This window comes from Sapajus apella, unplaced genomic scaffold (assembly GCF_009761245.1).
Source record: "Sapajus apella isolate SASKATOON/1434 unplaced genomic scaffold, GSC_monkey_1.0 scaffold9, whole genome shotgun sequence".
Taxonomy (NCBI): Eukaryota; Metazoa; Chordata; class Mammalia; order Primates; family Cebidae; genus Sapajus; species Sapajus apella.
In genome coordinates, this window is record NW_022436949.1 from 43,679,875 (window position 1) to 43,696,658 (window position 16,784).

General features: G+C 37.9%; 1 protein-coding gene across 1 annotated transcript in view; it reads left to right on the forward strand.

The window, feature by feature from the left end:
- The window catches only part of IPO5 (importin 5), a 45,940-nt gene that overhangs the window by 10,802 nt on the left and 18,354 nt on the right, over positions 1–16,784 (forward strand). The window contains exons 4-13 of the mRNA XM_032277518.1: positions 1,717–1,819; positions 2,716–2,812; positions 3,020–3,124; positions 5,361–5,483; positions 5,574–5,694; positions 9,434–9,521; positions 11,722–11,828; positions 13,919–14,043; positions 14,136–14,225; positions 14,315–14,488. Of these exons, the coding sequence (XP_032133409.1) occupies positions 1,717–1,819; positions 2,716–2,812; positions 3,020–3,124; positions 5,361–5,483; positions 5,574–5,694; positions 9,434–9,521; positions 11,722–11,828; positions 13,919–14,043; positions 14,136–14,225; positions 14,315–14,488 (1,133 nt within the window). The remainder of the gene's footprint in view (positions 1–1,716; positions 1,820–2,715; positions 2,813–3,019; positions 3,125–5,360; positions 5,484–5,573; positions 5,695–9,433; positions 9,522–11,721; positions 11,829–13,918; positions 14,044–14,135; positions 14,226–14,314; positions 14,489–16,784) is intronic.

A 16,784-nucleotide genomic window follows, 5' to 3' on the forward strand; every position in this document is an offset into this window, starting at 1 on the left:
TTTTTTTTTTTTTTTGAGATGGAGTTTTGCTCTTGTTGCCCAAGCTGGAGTACAGTGGTGCAATCTCAGGTCACCACACCCTCTGCCTCCAGGTTCAAGCAATTGTCCTGCCTCACTCAGCCTCCTTAGTAGCTGGGATTATAGGCATGTGCTACTGCAGCTGGCTAATTTTGTATTTTTAGTAGAGATGGTTTTCCATGTTGCTCAGGCTGGTCCCGAACTCCTGACCTCAGGTGATTCGCCCACCTCGGCCTCCCAAAGTGCTGGGATTACAGGCGTTAGCCACCACTTCTTGCCAATTGTTTTTGTTTGTTTGTTTGTTTTTGTTTTTTTAAATAGAGACAGGGTCAGTTGGGTTTCATCCTGTTGGCCAGGCTGGTCTCAAATGCCTGACATCAAATGACCTGCCCTCCTTGGCCTCCCAAAGAGCTGGGATTACAGGCGTGAGCCACCGCGCCTGCCCTAATTTTGAATATTTTTAAATTGCTTAGAAAATTCTACTTTCAGGTTTGAAATATGCAGATATGAATGTTTATAGGTGACATCGTTTCTTGTTCAGAAACACTTAATAATGGAAACGTTTCCAAAGTATTCAAAGTGCTCATTATTTAAAGCAGCTATTTTATTTCCCCTCAAAGCATCAACTTTAGGTTGAAGAGGCAGATTAAGGATGTTTTGTTTATTCAGTGTCAGCTTATCAGCACACTTGTCATTTCACAAAAGTTCAAATATGAGGGGAAGTTTAAAAAGAAAACATCTATAATTCATCTGTAAGTTGTATAACTCTTAAGGTCTTTATGGCAATGTAATCACAGAAGCTCATAAGTGGCACAGTAGATTTTTGTGGTCACTTATTTTTATTACAAAGTATTAAAAATCTCTTAAATAATAAACATTAATAACATTCCCTAGTACTGTTTGCACCAAACTGCAAAGTGTGAGTACCCTGTATGGGTCCTGAGATTCTAACCCTGATGTCTTCTCAAGTTCCAGAGTAATTGTTACCTTGGTTTCAAGACCTTACCATCAAATACTAGCTTTGCCTGCTTTTTAAACTCTTCTATAACAATAGTCTATATAAAGGGGTCAAGCAATCAAATGTTTTTACCATTAAAAGTGGTGCTTCTCTTCAAATTCCACTCCTTAGGAATAACCTCTGCCGGCCGGGTGCAGTGGCTCACACCTGTAATCATAGTACTTTGGAGGCCAAGGCTGGTGGATCATCTGAGGTCAGGAGTTTGAGACCAGCCTGGCCAACATCACGAAATCCCATCTCTGCTAAAAATACAAAAATTAGCAAGGCCCAGCTACTCCAGAAACTGAGGCAGAAGAATTGCTCCAACCCAAGAGGCGGAGTTGCAGTGGGCTGAGATTGCGCCCTTGCACTCCAGCCTGGTTGAAAAAGCGAAACTCCATCTCAAAAAAGAAAAGAAAAAGGAAAAAGAACCTCTGCTAATATCTGTGTTTATGTAACCCAAATATAGAGTTGTTTGGTTTGTTGGTTTGTTTGTTCTTTTTTTTTTTTATTTACATGATTATGATGCTATTTCTTATTTTTATGGTTGAAGGACAGAATTTTATGGAGTTTTTAAAACTAGCAAAAGTGACATTTTTCAGTATCTATGTTTTGAATGAGGCTTATGAAATGAAAGCATTTACTCCTAGTCTATTGAAGTTCTGACTTAAACACTTTATGTCGGATTTCTTTACTTTTAGATGAGGATGGCAACAACCAGTGGCCTGAAGGTTTGAAGTTCCTTTTTGATTCCGTTAGCTCTCAGAATGTGGGACTGCGGGAAGCTGCCCTTCACATTTTCTGGTATATACATTAAGCTTCTTTTTTGAGACATTTGATTTCATGAATACCCTAAACACCTTTTAATTGATTATTTTAGCCTAATTTAACTTTTTATACTTAAAATGAAAATAATGCAAGTTCTCCACAGCTTGATTGCTTTCTCTTTGTCTTTTATGATTCTGAAAGTTTTATTGAACAGTTTCTTCTCCTTTACTTAGAGATTAACCTAGTACTGAATGTAGCTTTTATGAAACCACTTTAATAATGGTGTCATGAAGAGGAGGAGGAGAATCCAGGTGAATCCCCATTATGTTTTCTGGATCTTCTCTGACCAAGTTTTATAATATCTTATCAAACCTGTATTTTTATAAGCAAATGGTCTAAGTTTAGAATTAAGTGATTATTCTTTGCCCCACGGTGTTACTTTTGCTACTGTACTTAGGATGTGGTCAGTATGTTAGATTTATACCTTTTCAAGATCATCACCTTTTAGGCATTATATCATTTTCTACTTTAGGTGTCAAGTGTATCTTTTGTTTACATCAGTAATTCAGATTAGAGAATGCAGATGGTCAGAGAGCATAGTTAACTGTAGTTTTCATTAGAAAACCTGTGGTTGCTTTTGTCCCATCCTGCACTCCAGGTTAGCTTTCGACTGAGACAGAGTAATAAGGATAAAAGCATGTAGCTGGGAATGGGCTGCTGAGTAGCCTCTAACCCAGCCCATACTTTTCCAGTATGTTTTCATTCACTTAACCCAAAAACAAGATTGCTTAGAGAATAGGTAGATGATGTTCAACCTAAGGATTAATGTGTACTGAGTCAGATAAACAAATAGTTCATAGAGATTCTAGCCCATACTTTACTAAGATATTAATATAATGTAGCTTTTAAAGAATGTTTGGATTATCTTTTAGGAACTTTCCTGGAATTTTTGGGAACCAGCAGCAGCACTATTTAGATGTCATCAAACGGATGTTAGTTCAGTGTATGCAAGACCAGGAACACCCATCGGTAAATAATTCCAATCCTATTAATATTACCATCTATTTTAATCTAACTTGTGAAAGAAATTAGTGTGTTAGGAGGTTGTTTTTACTTTTATACTTTAAAATATAAACACCGGTTTTACTGATAAAGAATAACTTGATCTGGAGTAGGAAATCTTGAATTTGCATTTATCAAAAAATTTTTGTGTTTGACATTTTTTCTTCATTTTAGATCAGGACATTATCTGCTAGAGCTACAGCTGCATTTATACTTGCAAATGAGCATAATGTTGCTCTGTTCAAACATTTTGCAGACTTGCTACCAGGATTTCTACAGGTAGGAAAACAGTATAGAATAAATCATAATTATATCTTACTTGGTTTTCATTAGCATTCTTTAATGCATTCGTTCATTTATACAACAAATGCATATTGCCTATTATGTTCTGGCACTAGGGATACAGGAGTGAACAAAACATGCAAATCTCAGTCTCCATTGAGCTTATGTTTACTGCCTGTAAAGACGTTTTTAGTCTCTTACAATGTTTATAGTTATAAATTTTTTTGTAATGTAAATGGTGTAAGCAATTATGTACTTATTATTGAATATGTAGATTATTTTCGTTAAATAACCTGTGAGATTTAATGCCCATTTTACATAAGGAGAAACTACTCTTAACTACAGGATGTGTAATAGTTTGTATTATAATGTAAGTTAATGGTTAATTCACATTATTGTTAAGGATGTTAATGTTTTAAGGATACTTTCTGCTTTAATCAGAAAGCAAAATAAGATTAGACAGGATAGAGCATATGTTCAGGGCAACTTGTATCTATGCTCCTGGGAAAAAAAATGTTTTAAATAAAATGTAAAATATTGGACAAGTTAGTGGTTCCCAACCTTGTCAGACTCCCAAATCCCTCTTTTATGACAGTCTTTTGGTAATTTTTCATATACTTTTCTAAAAATGAAATGCATAAATAATATATATGCACAATATTTCAGAATATTAATATATGGCCTTAACTAAATACAAAGAAGAAATTTTAAAAAGGTATAATAAAATGGCATGCTTTTCCTTATGTAAATGGTCAGACAGGACTACATTAAAAGACATAATAGACCAGGTGGTCTCTAAGTGATCTGTACAAATGCAATAGCTAAAACTGGACTGATAACAAAGATGTCATTGGCAAGTCAAACACCACAGTTGCTATTAGAATTGGTGATAAGATTTCCTAAAATAGTAAGGTTCTGGACAAAGCAAAGTGGAAATTGAGTGTCTCTTATTCAGAATGCTTGGGACTAGAAGTATTTCAGATCTCAAAATTTTTTCAGGTTTTGAAACACAGTATTGGTATTATACTGAGCAGTTGGGCATCTCAAGTCAGAAATCCAAAATACTCAAATGCTCATTTCCTTTGAGTGATGTATCTGTATTCAAAAAGTTGAGGGTTTCAGAGCATTTTGGATTTGGGATGTTCCACCTGTATATATCCATTCAAGGGGGGATAACAATTGTTAAAACCAGACAGAAAATAATATGTGGGTTAGGTTTTAGATTCAGATCATTATAAAGAGTTTTTTCTTTTTATAAGTGTCTGGGATTTGTAAAAATCTGAAATGCATGATGAGAAGATCATGAAAGTCCCTTGTGCTTGTGTCACAGGTGCAGGACATTTAGCATCCATGGCCTTTGCCCATCCTCAACCATGTGACCATCAAGAACTATCTCCTGAGAGAAAACCATTCCTCTTGAGAACCACTGAGTTAGAGAGGATTGGAGGAGCTAAAATTGAAAATTTCCACATGTTAAAAAGTTACTTAAAAGATTTAGTGAAACTTCTCTCTCCATGCTATCACAATGAAAAGATTGTTTTGTGACAGAGCATTAACTATAATATACTATTTCTTTTGTAGTTTATTATCTAAAATCTCTACTTATTGTTGAAATCTAATCCCAGTTTTCTTCCTCTGGATTTAGAGTAAGTTAAATGAAATTGATAACAGTAAACACAAAATGCATACTTTAATACCACAGTGAGCAAACTTAACATCAAAGAGAAATAAAATGGGTAATATTGGACACTTTAAATGTACAGGTTCTGGTACTTACTATGTGTGTGAAAAAAAGTACATGGATAAAGGACAGAAGAGCCAGGTGTGGTGGCTCACATGTATGGTCCTAGCTACTCAGGAGACTGAGGCACGAGAGTTGAAGGGTACTGTGAGCTATGATTGTGCCACCACACTTGAGCCTGCGCAACTGAGCAAGACCTTATCTCTGAAAAAAGAAAAGAACAAAGGAAAGGGACTCCTGGTAGTCTTAAGTTGTAGTGGTTATTATAGTTTCACTGATTTTCATTTTGACTTAGATGTAATTCTGTTTTGTATGTTTCTAGTTAACATCCATCAAAAGGAAGGTATACATGTGCATAATGTAGATTGCTACATTATTTAGTGAAAAATAGTTTAGTAATATTTCTCTATTGTCAGCATCTTAGGAATGTTTGGCTAATGAGGCATATAAAGTGAATCTTCAGCAAAGACTTCCCTGTTTCATCTTTTCTAGGCTGTAAATGACTCGTGCTACCAGAATGATGATTCTGTCCTAAAATCCCTAGTTGAGATTGCAGATACTGTTCCAAAGTATTTGCGTCCTCACTTGGAAGCGACTCTACAGCTAAGTCTAAAGGTAAATTAAGTCCATCAGTAAATGTTCTGTTTGTTATTTTCAGGGACTAATCTAAACTATCAAATGTATACAATTATGTCTTCCTTGTAGTTGTGTGGAGATACTAGCCTCAACAATATGCAACGCCAGCTTGCCCTTGAAGTGATCGTCACCCTCTCTGAGACTGCAGCTGCTATGTTAAGAAAACATACCAATATTGTTGCACAGACTAGTAAGTCAACGGTCTTCAGATAGTTGATGTGTAATGTGGCCAAATTTTTGGATGAATTTGAGGGTTTTGTAATTTCTCAGATTGTTGAGAATAGACTGAATATCCTTTTAGAATCATACTAATTTGGGGAAATGCATCTCAATACATGCAAGCACGGACCACTACATTGTGGTTATGCCTTTAAGACTTTGCAGACACCCTGAAATCTGGTGTTAAAAATTGCATTTCTAGAGTGGACTGTGACAGACTCTATCATTTATATGTTAAATATTAGACACAGTTAATACAGTCAAAAATAATTCAGAAGCGATATATAGATAAACAGTAGGGAACTGGGTACTTACCAGTGAAGATAGGATTAGAACGAGATCTAACACTTTGGTCATGGCTCTGTCCACTATATTATGTTGCTGTGTTTTATAGACCCTCGTTGTGGCAGAAACTTAAATGACTGTTGTGCTGTAAAAATAACTACTATAAAGTTTCATTGTGCTGGGATAAGGATCTGAGAACCTGATCATTCTCTGGCCTAGCCATCTCTTCATGAGCTAATGAGTACTTGAACAATTGATTTAGATGGTAAATACATCACCAGATTTATTTTGTAGTGGTACCTACACTGAGCACCACTACAAAATTTGTCTTACACTGAGATACTGGTTGGAATTTTAGAAACACTCCCATTAAAGACTGCCCCGGCTGATGCATTAAGAGATAAAAATAAAAATTAGAAACAATGGCCAGGCGCGGTGGCTCATGCCTGTAATCCTTGTACTTTCGGAGGCCAAGGCAGGCGGATCACCTGAGGTCAGGAGTTTGAGGTGAGTCTGGCTAACATGATAAAATCCCATTTCCTCTAAAAATACAAAACATTAGCCGGGCGTGGTGACACGTGCCTGTAATCCCAGCTACTCAGGCTGAGGCAGGAGAATTGCTTAAACCTGGGAAGCGGAGGTTGCAGTGAACCAAGATTGTGCCATTGCACTCCAGCTTGAGCAACAAGATCAAAACTCCATCTCAAAACAAAGAAATTTAGAAACAAAAATACTGCTTATTTGTAGGCTGTGTGATTATTGTCTACAAAAAATTTTAAAGACTCAACAAATAAACTGCTTATCAAAGGGTTAAGCAAGATTCTTAGAGATGAGAACATTTTATTTTAAGTATTCCATTATGCGTAGCAATCACTTAGAAAATTTTGTAGGCATGAGTTGTGGTAACTGGGAATAAATCAAGATGTGTAAGACCTTTATGAAGAAAGTTGAATAACGCACTGAAAGACTAATAGAGACTATTTGAGAACTAATATCAGTTCTCAAATTAATCTGGGGTTAATATAGGGTTAGAATAGAACTGATTCTGAAATTTTTCTGAAAGAACATCAGGCCTGGAGTAGCCAAGACAATTTTAATGAATGAAGTGGTGATCTTACCCCATCAACTGTGAATTTAGAATACACCTAATGGTGCAGGTGTTGACAATGGATCGGATGGTACAAAGGGTAGAGTGTAGGAGCAGATCCACTCATGTGGGAACAAAGCTGTTTTAAAATGATAATTGATCAAAAGTTTTTGGGGCCAGGCATAGTGGCTCAGGCCTGTAACCCCAAGACTTTGTAAAGCCAAGGTGGGCAAATTGCGTGAGCTTAGGAGTTTGAGACCAGCCCGGGCAACATGGCAAAACCCTGTCTCTACCAAAAATACAAAAATTAGTCAGGCATGGTGGCACATGCTTGTGATTTCAGCGACTCAGGAGGCTGAGATGGAGGATTGCTTGAGCCCAAGAACTCAAGGCTGTGGTGAGCCAAGATTGCACCATTGCACTCCAGCCCGGGTGACAGAGCAAAAAGAAGAAAAAAAAAGCATTGCTAGGATAACTGGTTCTTTCTTTTTCTTTTTTATATGTTTATGGGGAACAGGTGGTGTTTGGTTACATGGATAAGTTCTTTAGTGGTGATTTGTGAGATTTTGGTGTACCCATAACAGGAGCAGTGTACACTGTACCCAGTGTGTAGTCTTTTATCCCTCATTTGCCTCCCACCCTTTCCTCTGAGTCCCCAAAGTCTGTTGTATCATTGTTATGCCTTTGCATCTTCATGGCTCAGCTTCCACTTATGAATTGAAAACGTAACTGGTTATTTTTATGGGAAAAAGAAAATTCTATCTCTAGACAGCTTATTAAAAAAATAATTTGGGGGTCGACGTCAAGACCTGAATATTATTTTGCGTGCTGGAACTAGTTAAAAAAAGTTAAGACCTAGATACTACAGATTCATAATGCTTAATAGTAGATAATTTTTTAAGACTGAATCACAAACCAATGATGTAAACATTGCCAAATTTGCAACTGCTAAAACAGTTTTTTGACCAGATACACCGTAAATGAAAAGATAAGTCACAAACTGAAAGAAAATAATTACAGTGCACACAATCAACAGTTTTGTTATCTAGAGAATGCACAAAGGCTGAGAATAGGAAAATCATTGCTTTTTTTTCTTTAAGTTGGGGTCTCTAGTCATTCAGGCCAGAGTACAGTGACTTGATCTCAGCTCATTGCGGCTTCCCAAGTAGCTAGGACTAGAAGAATGCACCACCACACCTGGCTACTTTTTGTGTTTTTTGGTAAAGATAGGGTTTGCCATGTTGCCCAGGCTGGTCTTGAATTCCTGGGCTCAAGAAATCCTCCCACCTCAGCCTCCCAAAGTGCCAGGATAACAGGTGTGCCCCAGCAGGCCCAGCCAGGAAATTCATAGAAGAGGATTCTGAAATAGCTAATGAATCCTGCCTAAGTCTCAATAAAAACAAGTGTAATTGTGGAATACAAGTTTTGTCCAAAAGTTTTACAGTATCAATTGTTGATAACAGGTATGGAGCTAAGAAGACTCTTATTCTGTCCCCAGGGCACGTCACACATTTTTGTGAAATAATATAGACCTCCACTTAAACTTCACATAGTTTATGCAACAGCTGTGCAGAGCACAGCTTGTTTGGTGATTTTTTAGTGCTGTTAGAAGATAGTTATAACAATTTCATGCCTAGACTTATGCTTGTCAAAGAGAAGATGTAATAATCTCATCAAAGCAAATTTTATAGGAGGAAAAAATTGGAAACAACCAAAATGTTTATCAGCTGGTCAGTGGGTAGTATATTTATATAATGGAATGCTATGAAATAAATTGAAATCCGTGTGTGTTAAAAAAAAAAAAAACAAATTGCCAAGGTACGTATATTATACCATTTATTATACAAAAGATGAAGTCTTGAGGAGGTTCAGCAGGAGAATCACTTGAACCTGGGAGGCAGTGGTTGCAGTGAGCCAAGATAATGCCACTGTACTGCACTCCAGCCTGGGTGACAGCAAGATACCGTCTTTAAAAAAAAAATCTTGAAATAGTACTGTAATTTTGTATGGACATACAGAAATCAGTTCAAATGTAGAAAAAAATTGAGGAATTATTTGTTTTGTGATGATGCTTCTTACCTCTGATAAGCGGGGAGAATATAAACGGATTTGGGAATTTGATAGGAGGGTTTGACTTATGAATGTTACTTTTTAAAGAAAAGATATAAGCAAATATGACAAAAGGTTAAAATTCAACCAGATTTTGAGGGCACAGACAAATAATTGTTTTGTCTTGCTCTCTTAGAGGCAGAGTAAATCTTAAAATTCTTGTTTATAAATAGTGATATTGATAAAATGAAGTCACAGTCTTCAGGTATGAAATAATTGTTTACTTTAGTTCCTCAGATGTTAGCAATGATGGTTGATTTGGAAGAAGATGAGGACTGGGCAAATGCAGATGAACTGGAAGATGATGATTTTGACAGGTAATCAAACCTAGTATCCAGGGTGGCAGTGAGAGCCCTAGGGCTCCAAGGCCCGTCTTCACCATTGCACCCTGTAACCTGAAGGTAAACTTTCAAGCCTGGAATATATGGGGCCCTCTGCCTTGCTGTTGTATGCATTGCTGTATTCACATTTTCTAAATAGTATTTTCTTTAGTTTTCATGTATAATTTATATTAATAAAATTTGTGTTTCTTGGAAGTTCATAAAACATACTTTAACAAGTGTGTAATCAGGAATGGAAAGATTACAACCACAAACAAGGAGGCTTGTCTTTTAAAAAAAAATTTGACATGAAATACAGCAAATAAAGTAGCTATGTTTTTAACTGTCTTACTCTAAATTATTTTCAAAACTTGTAATTTCTCTTTTAAAATATGTATAAAGAAGCTTTATTGTGATAAATCTTTGAAATGCAGAGACTTCACTTAGAATAATTGTTTCAACAAAATTCCCTGCAATATACATCATATTTTCCTAGTAAAAAGCAAGTTAACTTTAGGATAGAAAAGATCCAGTGGTGACAAGATCAGAGTCACGCTGGGTGACAGTAACACTGGAATTACTATTGCACTTATTTCAGCTTAGGAAGTCCCATGAATACAGAAAAAGTCAACCAAAATCTATATTCACTATGAAGTGGTAATGATGGCCCCTTACATGTATATGAAACATAGCACTTCAGAGCTATGTTATTTTAATCAACTTTATTAGTAGTCCCAGAGGTATATTACAGATGCAGAAATGGAGAGATGCAGAAATGGAGACTGAAGATTAAGTGATTTGTCTGAGGTTATGTAGCCAGTTAATGGACTGGGGTTAATTACCATTTCTTTCATTCTTCCCAATGCATTATACTACCACCTTTTCTTAAAAAGAGCTGAAATTGGCCGGGCACGGTGGCTGATGCCTGTAATCCCAGCACTTTGGGAGGCCAAGGCAGGTGGATCACATGAGGTCAGGAGTTCGAGACCAGCCTGACCAACATGGTGAGACCGTGTCTCTACTAAAAATACAAAAATTAGCCTGGTGAGGTGGCAAACACCTGTAATTCCAGCTACTCAGGAGGCTGAGTCAGGAGAATCGCTTAAGCCTGGGAGGTGGAGGTTGCAGTGAGCTAGTTGAGATTGCACCATTGCACTCCAGCCTGGGTGATGAGTGAGACTCCATGTCAAAAAAAAAAGAGCTGAAATTATTCCCTCAAAAGGGAGTCAGTATAAACTACATTTTTGAGACTTAATCCCCTTGTTAAAAATGACTGATTTCTGTCTTTAATACTGTTTTATGAAAGTAGTCTTTCACTGGAAATCACCTGATATAGCTGAAGAGAAGACCAGGGCTAGGTCAGATTTCCTTTCTGGGTCTGTTACTGAAATGTGCTGCTACCTGTCCTTTAATTTGCCCTATAAATGGCACTTGAAGTTATTCAGTTTAAGAAATGATGTTTTCTAGACTAGATGAATAAGATTTTCTAATCTGTGAGTAAACAGGGCATAAATATATTTTCAAGATGAGATTTTTTAAGTCTAAAAACCTGTTCTGAGGGTAATTTATAGCTTCATTTTTATATTATTGTCTGTTTACACAGTAAAGATAATGCACATGAAATTCACTACTGATCTTGTAGTTCCAAGCCAGCATAAGTGCAAATGCATTTATGCCCCCATCTCTTCAGTTTTCAGAGAAAACAATAGAATTGAGTTTCACATAACCATGCATAGTTTTTGGCAGTGCAGTTTGTACCCCTTTAAAGGTGAATAAGCTCACAAGGAAAATTGCACATTTTCTGCACCTTTTCAGTTTTCTATGTTCTGCTCATTTATAGTTTGAAGACTGTATTTCTAGGAAATGAAATACACAAGGCTCTTTCAACACTGCTTTTATGGGAGTCTTGAAAATGTCAGAGCTGTTTCTGAAAACAGTTTTGAGCTAGTTGGGGGTAGGGGTGGTCTTGAAAAATTTTCAAGATAACATGACTTTCTAAACTATGGTGGATCATGATATTTACTTTTGTTTTAAGCGGTAGGGTTTTTAACCCCTAATTTCAATTCCATATTTAAAGACAGCTTGAATTCTTTCTCAGTCCTAGTTTAATAATAATGTGTTTGAAGTATGTCTGTACAGTATACTGTTTCTTTTGTATTTCAGATATATTGAATACATAATTTCTTTCTGTGTTTAGCAATGCAGTTGCCGGTGAGAGTGCTCTAGACCGAATGGCTTGTGGACTTGGTGGAAAGCTTGTTCTGCCGATGATCAAGGAACACATTATGCAAATGCTCCAAAATCGTAAGCTATGTTCTTCAAATGCTACAATAGTGAAGTAGTGCCTTTCTGAATCTTAAATTCTAACATAGGTTTAGACTGTTAAAACTTAATCTTTGTGTTTTTATCATCCATATTTAACTCCATTTATTTTACTGATAAAATTGACAATCCCAAAGAAAATGTACAGATTTACTTCCTAGCCAAAACTATTTAGGTTTGAATTTGAAAATGACATTATTATTTGAATGTGTTCATGATTCGAACATGCTACTCTTCCTTCACCCAGTATCTTTTATTTTTAAAAGAATAATTCTAATGTTATCAGAAGAGAAACCACTTTGTTTTGTTTTGGTTTTTGGTTTTTTTTTTTTGAAACGGAGTCTCACTCCGTTGCCCAAGCTGGAGTGCAGTGGCACCATCTCAGCTCATTGCAGTCTCCACCCCCTGGGTTCAAGAGATTCTCCTGCCAGATTCATACATTCCTCCTGTGTTGCTGGGATTACAGGCGTGTGCCACCACACCCGACTAATTTTTATATTTTTTGTAGAGACAGGGTTTCACCATGTTGGCCAGGCTGATCTCGAACTCCTGACCTCAGGTCATCCACCCACCTCAGCTTCCCAAAGTGCTGGGATTATAGGCATGAGCCATTGCACCTGGCCTAATTTTTTTATTTTTAGTAGAGACAGGGTTTCGCTATGTTGGCCAGGCTGGTCTCAAACCTCTGACCTCAAGTGATCTGCCTGCGTCAGCCTCCCAAAGTGCTGTGATTACAGACGTGAGCCACTGAACCCGGCCAAGTTGCAAGTTTTTAAATTCATATTCACAGATAACCACTGTTAACAGCTCTCTGAGACTTTCTCTGACCTCATTTATGCATATATGGAGGGGCTTTTTAAAGTGAATATACAATATGGACACACCATATTTTTTAAGCTTTTGCTCAATAGTTTATCATATTACCACATAACAGTCCACCTCATTTTTTAAAATAGCCACATACATTCCACAATCCGCCATTCTGTGCTAATTGTTTTTATTGATTTACAAATAATACTAATGCAAACACTCTTCTACAGAAATTCTGGCTTATGTGAATTTTTTATAGGGTAGATTTAAAAAGCAGACATGAGGGTCAAACCATTGATATAGGATCTTTGTTTTTGTTTTTGTGTTTTTGAGATGGAGTCTCGTAGAGCTGAAGTGCAGTGGCATGATCTCAGCTCACTTTAACCCCCACCTCCTAGGTTCAAGCGATTTGTGTCTCAGCCTGCTGAGTAGCTGGGACTACAGGCACATGCAACCATGACTGCCTAAAATTTTTTTTTTTTTTTTTGAGATGGAGTTTCGCTCTGTTGCCCAGACGAGTTCAGTGGTGCAATCTTGGCTCACTGCAACTTCTGCCTCAGCCTCCCAAGTAGCTCCTAAGCCTGCCACCACACCAGCTAATTTTTGTATTATTTAGTAGAGACAGGGTTTTGCCATGTTGGCCAGGCTGGTCTTGAACTCCTGACTTTAAGTGATCCGTTCTCCTTGGGCTCCCAAAATGCTGGAATTACAGGCATGAGCCACTGTGCCTGGCCTGATACATACTTTTAGAATCATGTAGTGTAGTCAAGCACTTTTTCTGTGTTTTTTTTTTTTTTTTTTTTGAGACAGAGTCTTGCTCTGTTGCCCAGGCTGGAGTGCAGTGATGCGATCTTAGCTCACTGCAACCTCTGCTGCCTGGGTTAAAACAATTCTCCTGCCTCAGCCTCCCGAGTAGCTGGGGTTACAGGCACCCATCAACACACTCAGCTAATTTTTGTATTTCTACTAGAAATAGGGTTTCACCATCTTGGACAGGCTGCTCTTGAACTCCTGACCTCATGATCCACCCCTCTCAGCCTTCCAAAAGTGTTGGGATTACAGGCATGAGCCACCGCGCCTGGCTCTGTACATTTTTCTAATAGTAAATATACAAATGTTATAATATTTTATGCATATATATATGCCCTTTCCAAAAAAATTTTTGTTCCTTTTTTCCTAATAAGAACTTTTTTACAGCACTCCCTACCAGAATGACGTTTATAGTGTCTAATTGCTATTCCATCTGTAATTTTTTTCTGTAGCTGACTGGAAATACCGGCATGCTGGATTGATGGCCTTATCTGCCATTGGTGAAGGATGCCACCAGCAAATGGAAGGAATTCTAAATGAGATAGTAAATTTTGTTTTACTTTTTCTTCAGGATCCTGTAAGTACCAGTAAATATTTGATTCCAAATTATTAGTGTAGCTTCATGTGGAAACCTTATTGCTTTTACTAATGAAAGGGAACATCTTCCAGCATCCAAGAGTAAGGTATGCAGCCTGTAATGCTGTGGGACAGATGGCTACAGATTTTGCACCTGGTTTCCAAAAGAAATTTCATGAGAAGGTAAGTAACAAGTCCTCAAACACTCAAATCAGACTTTAGGAAGAGGGTGGACATTTCAGCATGCATGCTTATTTTGTTTCATTTCACAGGTGATTGCAGCTCTGCTGCAGACCATGGAAGACCAAGGCAATCAACGGGTGCAGGCCCATGCAGCTGCTGCCCTCATTAACTTTACTGAAGACTGTCCCAAGTCACTGCTTATTCCATACTTAGATAATTTGGTGAAACATCTGCATTCCATTATGGTACTTAAGCTTCAGGAGGTAAGTGTTAAGATCTGTAGGCTACCTTCTGTTTGTAAATTAATTTGGGTTGATTTGATGGGTAAGAACTGGAGAAAGAAGGACTTGCAGCATAACCATAAAGAATATAAAGTTAAAAAACTGAGGAGGGTATTCTGAGTTATGGAATGGTAAGTAGAAAAATTCAGATTTGACCAAAATTTGGGCTGGTAATTGGAATTGGGAACGATAACAGGTAAAGGTCAGGTAAAATCAGTGTATGGATCGCCCTGAAGATAAGAGAGAAGTTTTTGAACTCTGATTTGTGTGAAGTGTGAAAAACCATTCTGTATTCTTAAATGCGGTGGGAAATGATTATATGATGGGAGATTCATGTAGTAGCATTGTGGTGAGGCATACATAAAAAAAGGGAGAAGGTTTAAGGCAAAACCATCGTACTGTCGTCGTCCAGGGAGCTTATGTGGTAATAGTGGAAGAGGAGGCCTCAAAAGACATTTCATGGGAAGTATTAAGAGTTTGTTTCTGGCAGTTTTAATTTTAAAAGTTGAAAGGGCCAAGCGCCGTGGCTCACACCTATAATCCCAGCACTTTGGGAGGCTGAGGCAGGCAGATCCCCTGAGGTCAGGAGTTCAAGACCAGCCTGGCCAACATGGTGAAACTCCGTCTCTCCTAAAAATACAAAATTAGCCTGGCATGGTGGTGCACACCTGTAATTTCAGCTACTTGGGAGGCTGAGACAGGAGAATGCCTTAAACCTGGGAGGCAGAGGTTGCAGTGAGCCGAGATGGCACCACTGCACTCCAGCCTAGGTAACAAGAGCAAAATTCTGTTTCCAAAAAAAAGAAAGTAAAAAATGTTTACTATTCTAACCAGGTTGATAGAAATACAGAAGTTGTAGAAAATAAAAACAACATCATTTTTGAATATCCAAGTAAAAATGATTATAGTTAACAGCTTAAGTAAGGAATGCAGCCTTGAAACATTTGAATACTAGTCCAGCACAGCGTGAGAGAGGTGTAGATGTGAAAGCAAGGATTTTAGCCCAGTTTATTGTCAAATGCAATGAAAATGGATTACTACTATAAAAGTGAAATGAATAGAAGGCATAGAAAATAAAAGATATAAACCTCTCAAAATGCTATAAAAGTTTCTAATGCTCTGAATTCCTATAAATATGAACTGGTAGCAAATAGTTAACAAACCACAGTTTGTGTAGCACTGGTGATTGTCCGGAGAGCAAGACAAACAAGAAATGCAATATCTCAGAAGCCAAAGAGAGAGGACTTATAAACAAAGGCTCAAGTGCTCAGTATCACATGACAGCAGACTAGGAATATGATAAAGGAAACATGTGCCTGAAGGCAGACCAAGATGGACCCAAGTTGAAGGCAGATAGGTTGGTGGTTAAATCAGTAATTGATGGATCCAAAGTGACTTTACAGGCTTGGGTGGATGGCTATGGTATGAAAGTCCCTGTGTACCCCTGCCCTTCCTGCAGTGGGGCACTATGTGAGCTTTTAAAGATAAGTGGAAGGAGTGGTTGGGATGGAATGGTGGGAGGACAGTGTTCATGAGCAAGAGTTATACAAACAGAAGATAGCCTAGTGGGGGAGGAAAGACATTGCTCTGAGGCCAGCAGCACAGCCCAGACACTAAATATGGAGTAGAGGTTGAGATGCAAAAGCAGGATGGATGTAAGATAACTTCCTCAAGACACGGTTGAGTGTGCAACACAAGGTGAAGAACTCTGCTGAGAGTGTGGTTGTAGTTGATGTGGGGAATTATGAAAATAGGGTAGTAACTGGCTCAGGTTCTTATGAGTCAAGAATTATTTTATTTTACATATATATACACACAGAAAGAGACAGAGTCTCACCCAGGCCGTAATGCAGTGGCACAGTCTCAGCTCACTGCAACCTCTGCCTCCCGAGTTAAAGCCATTCTCCTGCCTCAGCCTCCTGAGTAGCTAGGATTACAAGTGTGTGCCACCACACCCAGCTAATTTTTGTATTTTGAATAGAGACAGGGTTTCACCATGTTGGCCAGGCTGTTCTTGTACTCCTGACCTCAAGCAAGGCACCTGCCTCAGCCTCCCAAAGTGCTGGGATTACAGATGTGAGCCATCACGCCCAGCCTGTTGTTTTTGAGACAGTCTCACTCTTGTTACCGCAACTGGAATGCAATGGCACAATCTTGGCTCATTGCAACCTCTGCCTACCCGGTTCAAGCAGTTCTGCCTCGGCCTCCTGAGTGTCACCACACCTAGCTAATTTATAAATATATATATATATATATATATATATATATATATATATAT